This window comes from Andrena cerasifolii, chromosome 9 (assembly GCF_050908995.1).
Source record: "Andrena cerasifolii isolate SP2316 chromosome 9, iyAndCera1_principal, whole genome shotgun sequence".
NCBI classification, from domain to species: Eukaryota; Metazoa; Arthropoda; class Insecta; order Hymenoptera; family Andrenidae; genus Andrena; species Andrena cerasifolii.
Window position 1 is genome coordinate 223,223 of NC_135126.1, and position 13,488 is coordinate 236,710.

Sequence of the window (13,488 nt, forward strand, 5' to 3'; positions counted from 1 at the left end):
TAATTCTTAGGTCCATGATCGAAAACCGTTCCGTTTCGTTACTGCGGTTCATGCGCTATTGGAAACGGAACGCTATGAATGCGCGCAGCAACTGCGCTGCGGTCTATGCGCAGTATGCGTGAATCGGAACACACCCAGAATCGTTCTGAAAAGTGCTCTGATATTTGCTCAGGCTATCGATTTTATAAATCGAATTTACTCGAATGCTTCGTTCGAGTAAATTCGTACAGCCTCAGTTTAGCTTCGTGACATTTGACAGCTACTACCCTACGACTCGAACAAAGTTTTGCTCTTCCAGTTTGTCACGTATCATTAATGGCTCAAATGGAAGTTAAACCAAAAAGTGAACATCTGCTGGCGTTGAAAGGTAATTACGCGAGTTTCTCCGTGGTATTTCATTTATGTATGTTAAATGTTGGAAGTACAGGTAACATTGTTATTTATGCCGTGCTGCTTTGCTTCTCAGTAATGAGATTGACACGACCCACTCTTGCGAGTCCAGTAGTTGTTACTTGCGATTCAACGGACCTTCCTGGTAACACATTGAATAATGAGCTTAAAAGCGATTGTACCGCTTTGCAAGGAATGGAAACTCTGGCCGTAGGACAGTTTATGGTGTTACCGCAAAGTTTTGGGTACGTATTCAGTTATTAATGGTATTAAAATTAAATCATATCACTATAGAGTTCTTGAGTCCACCTTCAACATTCTTGCTGTTAATAGGAAGATTTCATTTTTCTTGTTTCCAGAAGCTAATTTAGGGGGCATGTTATAATACATGTTTGACGAACCTTTTCTTTGCATGTTGTCAAGGGTGAATTATCAAGTATAAACGTTCAAATCCTTTTGCGAATGAGATAGATAATCAGAATAGACAAGTTGTGTGGTTCAAATAATTAAGGACCTTGCAGCCAAAGGGTACAGCTTTATTTTTGACAGTTTTTGAGTTATGAAGTGTAATATATACATAAAAACATTCTACATCGCTTGATGTAAATCCGATAGCATTACTCTTTTGCGTAATACAGATTCTCCGGATTTGAAGAATTTGCCAAAAATAGAAATAGAAACTTATCGACTCAATAACTATTACTTCTTGTGCGAAAATGTATATTTTTCAATTAGTGTTCTCCTTTTAACTTTAAGTCAAAGCAATAATTTTATAAACAGTTTTTCCTAATTTACTTGAAGTTGGTAAAGATGGAGCTGCGCTACTCTTGCTGCAAGGTCCTCAATTTAATAATTCAATATTAAATAATGAAATGTTAAAATCGTACGTTCATGCTTGCAGGAACATTTATCTTGGTGAAATATTTTCTAGCTACCTTTCTGTGCATAATGGTAGCAATCAGTTAGTCAAAAATGTTACAGTTAAAGTAAGTAAAATATTCTTATGTATTAATTTTAAGTATAAACACATTAAGACATGTTATATGGTAATAACAAATATAGATTTATAATAAACGGTAGAGATAGAATGATATTATAAAATGATTATATGTGTATAAAATTTCTGAATCAAACTTAACAATATTTCGTACTGTAGGCAGATTTACAAACAAGTACTCAAATTATTTCTCTTTCTGGTAATAGTGGAGGAATGAAGGATTTAGCTCCTGACAGTACAGTTGATGAAGTAATACATCACGAAGTAAAAGAAATAGGCACACACATGTAAGAATGTATATTATAATATAACAAAAGTTACGGCGCATAATTAAAGCGTTGATAACGCGAATCTTTTCCAGATTAGTCTGCGAAGTTACTTATACACCTACTAGTTCAGGTGCCACACCGCAATCGTTTAGAAAATATTATAAACTTCAAGTGGTAAAACCGTTAGATGTAAAAACTAAATTTTATAACGCAGAGGTAACATTCTTACAATGACATACAATATTATATAGGGGAAGTTCCACAGTGCGTGGCTCGGCGAGTCGGCGAGCCATGAGCCCGAGATGGGCGTTCCCACGCGCCGTGGAACTTCACCTTATTATGCCATACTATATAATAACGAAGGCTTTGACGTTTCTAACACTTAGATCTATCTAATTGTTTAAAATAGAATTTGTTTAATAGAAAAGTTTAATTCAAAGCATATTATTTTCTTGAAGTCAGATGAAGTGTACCTAGAAGCGCAAATACAGAATCTTACAGCAGGCCCTATATGTTTAGAGAAAGTTTCGCTCGAATCGTCTCATTTATTCAGTGGTGAGCTCATATCCTCGGATCGACTAATCTAATTGTAAATTTCGTTAGCGAGTATTTTAACTGTTTCAGTATCGACGCTAAGTACAAATGAAAATGGAGAGTCTATTTATGGATCAGTTAACGTATTAGATACTGATTGTAGCAGACAGTATTTATATTGTTTAAAACCACAATTGACTTTGTTAAAAGACCCAAAAATGATGCACAACGCAACGAACATTGGGAAATTAGATATCGTTTGGAGAAGTAATTTAGGAGAAAGGGGGAGGCTACAAACAAGTCAGTTACAAAGGATGGTTTGTTAAGTCGTTTATTGTTTCATTTGTAATTGACGAACCACTTTAGTATCTGATTTATGCTTTAAATCTTTAGGCACCTGAATACGGTGACCTCAGAGTCACTATGAAAGATGTTCCTGTAAAAGTATATCTTGAGCAAGCGGTTAAATTTAATTGCCACATAATAAATACATCGTAAGTATTCCAAATATATGGACGAACTAGAATTAATAGCTAATACAGTTCATTTATAAGGTTTTCACAAATTAAATGTTACAAATTACTGAACTTTATTTTTATTGCTCTAGAGAAAGAAGTATGGATTTAATGATGAGTTTGGAATCAAGTAACTCGATTGCATGGTGCGGAATATCCAACACGAAAATAGGGACATTAAAACCTGGAGTATCAATAGATATTCCTTTATGTTTGATTGCATTACACGGTGGTATTATTGTAAGTATTATGGTATAAAACGTTATAGAAGGGACATTCCATGTGAACTCGGACAGATTTTGGAGTAAGTTTTCATATATTGCTGAAATTTGAATATGTTTTAGTCTTTAGTGATATTTAAACGTACCTCAAAGGATTTTTCAAAATTTTCAAAAGTGTCGATTTTACAGCTGTTTGAAGTTAAGTGCTAACTTTTTTTCAATACATTATAGCTATGGAAGTAGTAAACGGATGGAGATGAAGTTTACGATGCTTATAGAGAAGACATTGAAGTTTTAAGAAAAAATTATTTCAGTTTAAAAAAAAAATTGAACCATTTTTGTGCAATTATTGTAAACAAATGCAAGTTTTTAACATCGGGCGCGATTTTAAAAATCTGAAGAAAAAAAATAGAATATAGTTCTATCCTTCCCCTTGATGAACAAATTTTCAAAAATATGGACATTTTAAAATTGGCCCTGTAAAAATTACAGAAAGTTGACGCTGCGTCGCCCAGCACCGACTCGTCTGGTCGGGCCGTGCGGTACTCGCAGCGGCTATATCGGATATTCTTATACAGGATTCTCGAAAATGTTAAGTATTTGAAAAAAGCTGAAGCAGGAAAACTTTTACTGTTTTTTATATCCAACATAATACGGTATCTCAATTTTTGGTGTTCGCAATATTTTCCTTGAAACGAGGGTGACTTTTAGTTTTTTTTAAATGGAATGGTATATATTTCATTACCCAATATGAAAGTGACTGTCAAGACAAATTCAACCATATGGTACACTATGACCTTCAAGGCCACGCAAGGTTAGGAATGAAATAAATATATTGAACTATCTATCTAAAGTCCATTTCATATATGTTGGCCGGCGAGTTTGGTTTCGCGAGCAGCGCGCGAGGAGAAATCAGCTACCACCACCTAACGATCGTGAATTGGCAGTTGAAGTTGCTGGGTCCCCAAAGGGTATGGTGGGGTAACGGGAACGCTGCTCGACTCCGCCTGAACGCAGCCGTGTGGCTGTTGTTTATTCTTAGCGTAATAGTTGTGTGTGTTACGAAGCTATGCGTAGATCAATACGAATTGAAGCTATCGAGAAAGAATGTTCTGACCAATAAAACTCCTGAATTTTTCCGACCTAACACACACCTATTCTGATGTATGTATTTCTACGCTAAGAACTCGGTTTGGCCTACACGTCTGGAGCTTGGCGCTATCCCCACCACTTGTGACTCGCTCTTGTTCTGCGAAGGCGAGAGCGAGATGGAACGACAGCGTGTCAGAGGGACTGAAAGCAAGCGAGGAACGGTACGAGACAGATGACACATTGATACATACTTTGTCTCGCACCGTTTTTCGTACGCCTGATACTCCGTCCTTTGCGTGCGCACCGGGCACGAGCGTGTTTAGACTCGCTTTCATTCCATCTCGCTCTCGCCTTCGGCAAGAAGGAAGTGAGAAACGACCACTCGGAATCCTGTCCCGTCTGTGTAGTTAAAGTGGTACACCGTATCTCCACGGCGCGACGAGCAGGTGTAGCCCGAAGGAGAAAACGTAGAGAAAGGAGCACCGAGGCAGGCAAGCGGTGTGGTGGGAGATTACCCCTCACGAAACTCACCGGCCAATATGTATGAAATGGACTTTAGTAGATTGAGTTTCTCCCTTTCATTCCTAACCTTGCGTGGCCTTGGAGGTCATACTATACCATATGGTTGAATTTGTCTTGACAGTCACTTTCATACTGGGTATTCAAATATATAGCGTTCCATTAAAAAAACTAAAAGTCACCCTCGTTTCAAGGAAAATATTGCGAACACCAAAAATTCAGATACCGTATTGTGTTGGATATAAAAAACAGTAAGAGTTTTCCTCCTTCAGTTTTTTTTTCAAATACTTAACATTTTCGAGAATCCTGTATAAGAATATCAGGTATAGCCGCTGCGGAGTACCGCACGGCCCGACCAGTCGAGCCGGTGCTGGGCGGCGCAGCGTCAACTTTCGGCAATTTTTACAGGGCCAATTTTAAAATGACCATATTTTTTAAAATTTGTCCAACAAGGGGAAGGATAGAACTATATACTTATTTTTTACATTTGTAAAATCGCGCCATTTGTTTAAAATAATTGCACAAAAATGGTTCTTTTTTTTTTTAACTGAAATAATTTTTTCTTAAAACTTCAATGTCTTCTCTATAAGCACCGTAAACTTCATCTCCAACCGTTTACTACTTCCATAGCTATAATGTATTGAAAAAAAGTTAGCACTTAACTACAAACAGCTGTAAAATCGACGTTTTTCAAAATTTTCACAAATCCTTTAAGGTACGTTTAAATATCACTGAAGACTACAACATATTCAAATTTCAGCAATCTACGAAAACTTAATCCAAAATCTGTCCGAGTTCGCATGGAATGACCCAGAAGCAATAAGTTACTCTATAATGTTATAATGTTTTAGACCATTTCGGGGCTGAAATTGGAGGACACATTTTTGAAGAGGACATACGATTATGATGATTTAGCACAAATATTTGTTAATCAATAGACTAGTCGACAATTAATAAATTAATAAAAACATGTTTATTCACCTGCTATATTCCCCTTAAAAGTGTACCAGGTATATTTATAAATGCATAGAAGAATATTAACGTCGAAAGGAAATCAACTGAATTATTGATTACACATTTTTAGAAATATGCATCCACCGTGGACATTCTTTCACTTTCACTCACTGCTCCTACAGCACACGCAAGGAGAGTTTGCACATCCTGAGGTTCATTTCCACCGAAAACATAGCCGTTAGCTTTGTCCACAGCATTTTTCACTTGTAATAACAATGCTTGATTAGAAATATCCAACGGTATAAAACAGACGAGACTATAATCTTCTATTAGCGACACAAAAGCTGCATTTAGTTTCTTATACCTGAAACACAAAACGTTTTATACGCATCAAAAGTATTGTGACAATTATTCATGTGAAAAATATCGAATGTAAACATACTTTGACGTAAATGGATCCTCATCGAGTTTATCTAACAAATAATTTAAATCGAGAACTTCTGTATAAAAGTCTATATTAAAGGCTAGGCAGTGACTAAATCTCTTCATTTCGTCGAACTTTGACATAATATTAACATGAGGTAGGCCTAACTTCAACATGGTCGTCGTGCAAAGGATTAAGGATGATAAATATTTTCCTATAATCAGAAATGCTAATGTCACGTGTCAACGCATAAATCTACTTCTGAGAATGTAACGTATATAATCACCAGCGTTGCTACAATGATGAGAGTCTACAAGGTGTACGCTGCATAGCCTAACTAGATTCTGTCCCAATTTTTCAGCAATCGCACTGATCGATTTATGATGCGTGTATAATTCAACCTGTCGATGAATATCACGCTACAGCCAAAGAATGTAACGAATTTCATAATAACGTTTACGGAGTATATGTACCTGTCCCGGACAATCGAAAATGAGATAGTAATCCTTTAAGTTTAAAACTCTTGTAATTAGCCATTGTACGTTAGCTTCTAAGAATTCCATACAGTAAACCAGAGCTCCATTTGGCCCAAGCCCGTAATGTAACATTGCTTCTTCGTGTTTTATTAATTCGGATACATCTATTGCTGGTTTATATTCCATGTTTTCATTTGCTGGATCTGAATGCACATGAATAATGAACTCACGGGAAAAATAGAAAAGTCAAATGCTTATTTGTCAATTGGCACTGGTTTTTACCAATATTAATAACGGCTACTTTTCTGCCAAGTTTCTCTAAAAATTTGGACATAGCATGGCAGTAAGTGGTTTTTCCACTCCCGGGTGGGCCGATAACTAACTGACCAAATATTAAACTCATATTTGTACTCTGAACTTATGGCATCACCACGCTGCAAATTTCTTTACAGCTGCGACAATAGCATTAAAGGTATCTTTATCGTAATGTTTTAACGATAGTGAAATTAATAATGGTTTGTCTGCGTTAATTTGATCTGCTATATATCGAGCAGCTGCCACAACTTCAATGTCATCCTTTCCAAACAGTATTCTAAAAATAATATTTGTTTATTTACTGCAAGGAACTGGTTTCAATTATAAGGATACATACACTGTAAAATAATGGCAAAATTACTTACTTTGTGGAATATACGCTGTTGTTGAATGGAAGTAACGCCGGTCCCTGAGATACGGCTATCAATGATCCAAACTTTTTAATGTGCGTGGCAATGAGCAATATGCGATTACTAAAAATAAATATAAATACATACATATCTTTGATTCAATGCTTGTGAATAGAATAATGGTATTTTCAAGCAATGGAAATGCATATATTCCCTATTACCTGTAAATCCTCAAAGCAATATCAGTGTGGTGACCATGTGTAACAATGGCACAAGCATAATTTTGCATAGTTTCTGTTTCTCCCTCTACAACTGAAATAGTATATATCTATTTACAGTGAAATCAATACTACTAATGACGAAATAACTCGTTAAACAAGCTATACTTACATCGCATTAAAAGTACATACGTTGAACAATTCCTGCTTAGTTGGTGTAGATCATAGACATATATAGACAGAGCGTAAGCTGAGGGGGGTGTAAGATTCGCGGTAAGGGGAGCGATACAGGCAAATCGGGCAACGCAGTGGTTATGTATACCGAATGCTTCCGAACCTAACCCGACGTCGGGCCGACGTGCCTGTATCTGACTTCTGCCTTTTCCCCTCCAAGCCTACCGTTTCCCTCGCCACAAGTCAAAGCTTCTGCTCCGTCTATATATGTCCATGGCGTAGGTGCGCGAGGTGGGGGAAATACTCGAGGGAACCCGTCCCCGATCTGGCATCACAGGCTTAGTGTTGGCCAGGGGGGCCAAGCTTCCCTCTTACGAAAGTTGAAGCAGAGTTTGTAGTGCCTCCTACCAATGAGGTGCGTACTAAACTGTGAATGTGTGAATTGGGACGTATGTGTATGTGTATACGTGTAATGCACCGTTTACTTTAAAACCTGTCCACGGATCGTCGCGCCAGCGACACGTATGCAGCAGATAGAAGGATATACAAAGAAATTGAATATATTTTCTTTTCCTAAGAAAAGAAGAAATATTCAATTTCAATGTTTATCCTTCTATCTGCTGCATACGCGTCACTGACGCGACAATCCATGGTCAGGCGGCATTAGAAAGGGTAAACTAGGGAAAGTGAGGACACTTCCTCGTGTCTGCGCCAAACATTTCTAAATGACGACGGTCGTCATGGTAACATTTCACCAACGTCGAAAGGTTGCGTGTCGTGCTCACTGATACACGTAGGTATGTGTATGTGATATACCTAGCGCCTCCTACCAATAAGGTGCTAACTAAACGGGAAAACTTCAGCCAAACAAAGACGGCTTGGCCCCCCTGGTGTTGGCTAGAACCGTGATTTGTGAATCACGAGTGATCCGATCACGTTCGTTCCGAATAACGGTGATTTTTCACAGTGATCCGTGATTTTCGTGATCGCTTCTGATTGGTGCAGGCAGAACGGTGATCCGTGATCGCTTCTGATTGGTGCAGGCAGAACGGTGATCCGTGATTGCCTCTGATTGGTGCAGGCAGAACAGTGATCGCTTCTGATTGGTGGAGAGTATAACTGCTCTTTGCACGCACCACATAACCTGTATATTCTATATTAACGACGTCAAAACAGAAATGCAAGTTACATCGAGTGAATTATATTGAATAAATTAATAATGATGAATTGCAAAGGTAAGTTTAATTTTAGATTTCTGTAGACTTCATTCTATAAAAAAAATATATCTATCTACAAAATAACATTTGTTGCGTGGCCTTAGGGGACTAGTAGCCTTCTGGTGGGGAATTCAGGCGCGGGACAACGTCCGTGGAACGCTAAGGCGTTCTGCTCCCTGGACACGGATTTTTAGAGATAAAAATAATAATGTAAGGAAACGATTTGAACACAAACAACTAATAAATTTAATGAACTCAATGAATTTAAACAATACAAATAAGAATTTCGCTAGATTTATAATTGCACGTCCGTTCACTTTCGCTCTCGGGGTTCAAGTGCCCTTTCAAACGCAAACGCTTTTACATCTTTTGTTCTTTACAAGATGTCCTTAAAATCTAAGAGCCAATAAAATATTTACTAACTAAATTCTCATTGGTGAATCTATTTCCTTCACAGTTATTGATTTTTAGAATCAAGCGTTTAACAACATTGCTCTGGAATTACATCTAGGAGAAGGGATCAAAGTGCAGTTCATTTATTCAAACACCCGTTTCCAAGCGGTTATTGATTAATTTATAATCTTGAAGTTTTCTCATTAAAAGAATCTCTAACTATTTTCTAACCCCTCGGGCTTGTGCGAACTTCGCTTTGTTTCCGTTTCCTATTACACTCGTATGATCCGTTTTGAACTTCGCGCTTGGTTAAGATCTTGACATGTGGATTGATTTTCGTTGAAGTCGACTTTACAGAGGATTGCGTCTCCTCTCCCGTTAACACAGTCACGGACGGCCATGAGGTTGGCCCCACAAGCTTACGCTGGGAAACCATATCCTCCCCCGCCAACATGACACCACATTCCCCAGACGACAGAGCCGCTGATCCGTCCCGCCTCACGGATCCAGGGGTTACCAACCTGAGCGGAGTCTCTTGACAGAAGACCTTTCCGTTAGCCAACAGGCCAGGCAGAGCCCTGGCACCCGCGTCCTGGAGGATACGCACATCCTCTTTCCTAAGGCACGGGGATACTTGATGCCCTTCACCGCAGTCCATCAGCTCCATCAAGTATGCCATATCCCCGGTGCCTTCAGAGAGCAATCCTCCTCTCGTTACAATTTCTATTTCTCCTGCATCTGTAGTATGGCACTCGTCGCTGTCGCTGTCCGTAGAGTAGTGGTCTGTATTTGTGTCCTTAGAATATATTTCAACTTCATCAACATTGCGTAATTTACCATATGTTAAAAAAACTTTGGCTAAAGCCTGCTCATTTCTTTCTGTTGTAGGGTAACTTTCGTCCTCGTCGTTGACTCTCTCGGCATCTACAGGCGGCGGATCGTTGGGCCCTACGACATCCTCCTGCAGCTGCCCAGAAGAAAACGTGTCGGTTTCGTCTATTCTGATATGATGATTTATAGGAACTGTGTCTATAGAAGACGGGATTTGATCGCACTCAAGAGATTTAGAAGGGTTGCGAGATAGGGCATCGGCGTTGGAATTAGTTTTCCCAGGTTTGTAGACGATGGTATAGTCATATTCATTTAGCTTAATTCGCCACCTCATAAGACGGGAGGTGGGATCTTTTACATTGTGTAACCATATTAGTGGTCGATGATCAGTAACTAAAGTGAATTTATTTCCATATAGGTACGGTCGAAAATGTTTAACGGCGAAAACAACAGCTAATAGTTCCTTCTCGATGGTGGAATAATTGATTTCGGCTCCAGAAAGAGTTCTCGAAGCGAACGCGATTGGAAGGTCTTTGCCGATTTGACCTTGGCTTAACACAGCTCCAAGAGCGTAATTAGAAGCGTCTGTCGTGACAATGAAGGGTATTTGGAAATTGGGGAACTGTAAGATAGGTTTGGAACAGATGCTATCCCGTAAATTTTCGAAAGCACTTTGTGCATTGTGATTCCAGATAAGAGGAACGTCTGCTTTTAAAAGTTGAGTTAGCGGTTTGGCGATTTTAGCCATTTGAGGAATAAATCGACGGTACTACCCGATGAGCCCTAAAAACTGTTTGATATTCTTTTTAGTTTTGGGGACTGGAAAGTTCTTTACCGCCTCAATCTTAGTGGGGTCGGGTTTTACCCCTTCTGTTGAAATGACATGGCCCAGATAGGATACCTCACGTCTCAGAAATCGACATTTTTCAGGTTTCAACGTTAAATTCGAATTTTGTAACCGCGCCAGGAGGTTCCGCAATTTTTGCGAATGCTCCTTCAAAGAATCAGCATAAATCACTACATCATCCATATACACAAAGAGCTCCACTCCCTGCAGACCAGACAAGACCAGGTCCATGCATCTCTGAAAAGTGGCCGGGGCATTCTTTAAGCCAAAGGGCATCCTATTAAATTCGAAATGGCCGCCAGGGACAGAGAACGCAGTTTTGGACTTGGATTGAGCATCCATGGGGATCTGATGGAACCCAGAAGCCAAATCAAGAACAGTGAAATATTTTGCAGCTCCAAGTTGGTCCAAAATTTCCGTGATGTTGGGTAGTGGGTAAGCGTCATTAATGGTTTTATCATTTAGCATACGATAGTCTATTACCATTCTCCAATGCGGGTTACCTTCTGAATCCGATTTTTTTGGGACTACCCAAATTGGCGAGTTATAGGGTGAAGCCAATGGACAAATAACACCATTTTTGAGTAAAGTATCTACTTGTTTTTTTATTTCTTCTTTATGAATGATGGGGAATCGATATTGTTTTGCGTTAATTGGAATTTCATCGGTTGTTATGATTCTATGTTTCAGGGCACTAGTGGAATTTAATTTATCGGAGGGGAGGTAAAATTGATTAGGAAATTGGTTCACTATCTCGAGTATGCTAGCTCGCTCTATTTCATTAAGACCATTTAGATCCAGTAGCTTTGCTATTTCAGTTAGTCTACAAGCGTCGGCCTTTGATTGGTCGGTATTAGATTTTTCCTTTCGAGACTTGCGCGGTACTGATTGGCTCTCTGCGAAAGCTTCTAATTCAACTGGGGGAATAGTTACATTAAGGGGGTAGACACGTCACGTGACCTGGCCGTATTACAGCAGGTCTTTTGTGCACAGAAATGGTAATACCCATAGACACGCGGCTGCCTGTGCACGCGAGAGGGAGCTGTTTGCTATTTCCATATTTTATTTTGAATGTGGAAAGAAATTGTCAGCTGTTGCGTTGAACTTGTACAAATTTAAACAGAAAGTCTGCTGGTACTGCAAACGTAGAAAATTCATTGTATATTTACTTGAAATGTGCTTATGCTAGAATATTTTACGATGGCAGTAAGGAATTATAAGTGAAAAGGAAAAATACACGAGGGCATGTCCCCAGAAAATGAAGTTTGTTAGGATAGACATTTTTTAATTAGCAAAATACTGAAACAGAACATGAAATACACATCCTATGCAGAAAGCAGTTATGAACAAACATATATAAAATTGTGTTTGGCGTTGAATCCAACGCGTGATTATTATGTGGTCCCTCCTCGAAGTGACAGGAAATATAACCTACGTATATGCTATATGACAATAAATGTTTAGCGGCTATTTCGTTCTATTACGCTACTTTTGTGAACTTTTCATCATCCTTTCGAAACATTATCATTACGCCACAACAGTATCTTTAGGAAATCGGGTAAAGCATATAGGTTATATTTTCTGTCACTTCAAGGACAGAAACTATGCTCCACCAGCTGACAGAAAATCTGCTGCTGCACCTTTTCTCTAGCCCGATCGGCGTCATGGAAGGGCTACCTCTTCCACCCTGCATTTGTGGTAGTTGCAACGATATTCCTCAGCCCAGTGTACATATGTACACCCTGGTTTGATCTGCAAAAAGAAATAAATTTAATAAAAATAATTTTTGTGTTTATACCACTTGAATGTAAAAATTGATACTCACACTTACTGAAGAAACCCTTATTATTGTGTCCTATTTCTCATAAATATTTTCGTGGAATGGCACTGACCCTTTTCGATTCCAGTTAGTTGTCATAGAACCTGCAGTAAAAATGTAAATGTATGTATGTTGTTTACTTATCTTTATGCTTGCGGAGAAGACAGCCTTCCTTTCCTCGCTTCATACAGCATGATTTTCAATGTTGATATTGGTTGGTGGATATATCTAAAACAAATTCATATATGAGAGAAACATTCATGATGATTTCCAATTAATCCAATTATTTGCATAACAAAAGTATATGTCATACTTACGCTTTTATACATGTCATTTCCACTTGATATGAAAGAATAGCTATAGGTATTTATTATTAGAAGAGTGTGAAAAGGCCCACCACCACCCCCGTCATAGACGGTCCTATTCACTCTCCATATGTATCTTCTACATACTTTCTTCCTTGCATTTTGGAACATTACTTATTCGACAGCTCTTCATATGCGCTGGATGCACTCGTTGGTGCATTAGTGACTTTGCATTGCAATTGCTTATTTCACAGCTCTTCATATGCGCTGGATGCACTCGTTGGTGCATTAGTGACTTTGCATTGCAATTGCTTATTTCACAGCTCTTCATATGCGCTGGATGCACTCGCCGGTGCAATAGTCACTTTGAATTGCAATTGCTTATTTCACAGCTCTTCATATGCGCTGGATGCACTCGTCGGTGCATTAGTGACTTTGGATTGCAATTGCTTATTTTACAGCTCTTCATATGCGCTGGATGCACTCGCCGGTGCATTAGTGACTTTGCATTGCAATTGATTATTTCACAGCTCTTCATATGCGCTGGATGCACTCGCCTGTGCTATCGCGATGTTTTCATCCATCGTTTTATGTACTTTCTTGTGTACTCGTAGCTGCTCCTCCTTTT

The 13,488-nt window shown here is 38.8% G+C and overlaps 3 protein-coding genes across 6 annotated transcripts in view; 2 read left to right on the forward strand and 1 right to left on the reverse strand.

Annotated features, from left to right (window-relative positions):
• The first annotated feature begins 125 nt into the window (after positions 1-125).
• On the forward strand, positions 126-5,591 carry LOC143372798 (trafficking protein particle complex subunit 13). 2 transcript variants are annotated; one of them, XM_076819353.1, is made up of 10 exons: positions 126-367; positions 467-635; positions 1,292-1,376; positions 1,547-1,674; positions 1,749-1,872; positions 2,115-2,211; positions 2,260-2,507; positions 2,584-2,684; positions 2,798-2,945; positions 5,389-5,591. In XM_076819353.1, exons 1-10 carry the CDS (start codon positions 316-318, stop codon positions 5,473-5,475), a joined length of 1,239 nt encoding a protein of 412 aa, XP_076675468.1. In that variant the 5' UTR covers positions 126-315; the 3' UTR covers positions 5,476-5,591. The 2 variants fall into 2 exon arrangements, with proteins under 2 accessions (XP_076675468.1, XP_076675470.1); XM_076819355.1 differs by having other exon boundaries at positions 131-367; positions 2,281-2,507.
• Positions 5,496-7,514, reverse strand: LOC143372800 (GPN-loop GTPase 2). Of its 2 annotated transcripts, none has more exons than XM_076819359.1 (8): positions 7,447-7,514; positions 7,278-7,368; positions 7,072-7,179; positions 6,674-6,983; positions 6,389-6,594; positions 6,202-6,316; positions 5,934-6,129; positions 5,496-5,855 (listed from the first exon to the last, which is right to left on the reverse strand). In XM_076819359.1, exons 4-8 carry the CDS (start codon positions 6,792-6,794, stop codon positions 5,618-5,620), a joined length of 876 nt encoding a protein of 291 aa, XP_076675474.1. In that variant the 5' UTR covers positions 6,795-6,983; positions 7,072-7,179; positions 7,278-7,368; positions 7,447-7,514; the 3' UTR covers positions 5,496-5,617. The 2 variants fall into 2 exon arrangements, with proteins under 2 accessions (XP_076675474.1, XP_076675473.1); XM_076819358.1 differs by having other exon boundaries at positions 7,278-7,362; positions 7,443-7,488.
• Positions 7,515-9,955: 2,441 nt separating this feature from the next.
• Positions 9,956-13,488, forward strand: part of LOC143372805 (uncharacterized) — a 47,540-nt gene continuing 44,007 nt past the window's right edge. Inside the window, exons 1-2 of one of the 2 annotated variants that reach the window (XM_076819363.1) lie at positions 9,956-10,185; positions 10,308-11,171. In XM_076819363.1, the coding sequence (XP_076675478.1) occupies positions 11,158-11,171 (14 nt within the window). In that variant the 5' untranslated portion in view covers positions 9,956-10,185; positions 10,308-11,157. The remainder of the gene's footprint in view (positions 10,186-10,307; positions 11,172-13,488) is intronic. The other variant, XM_076819364.1, reaches the window with a different exon arrangement.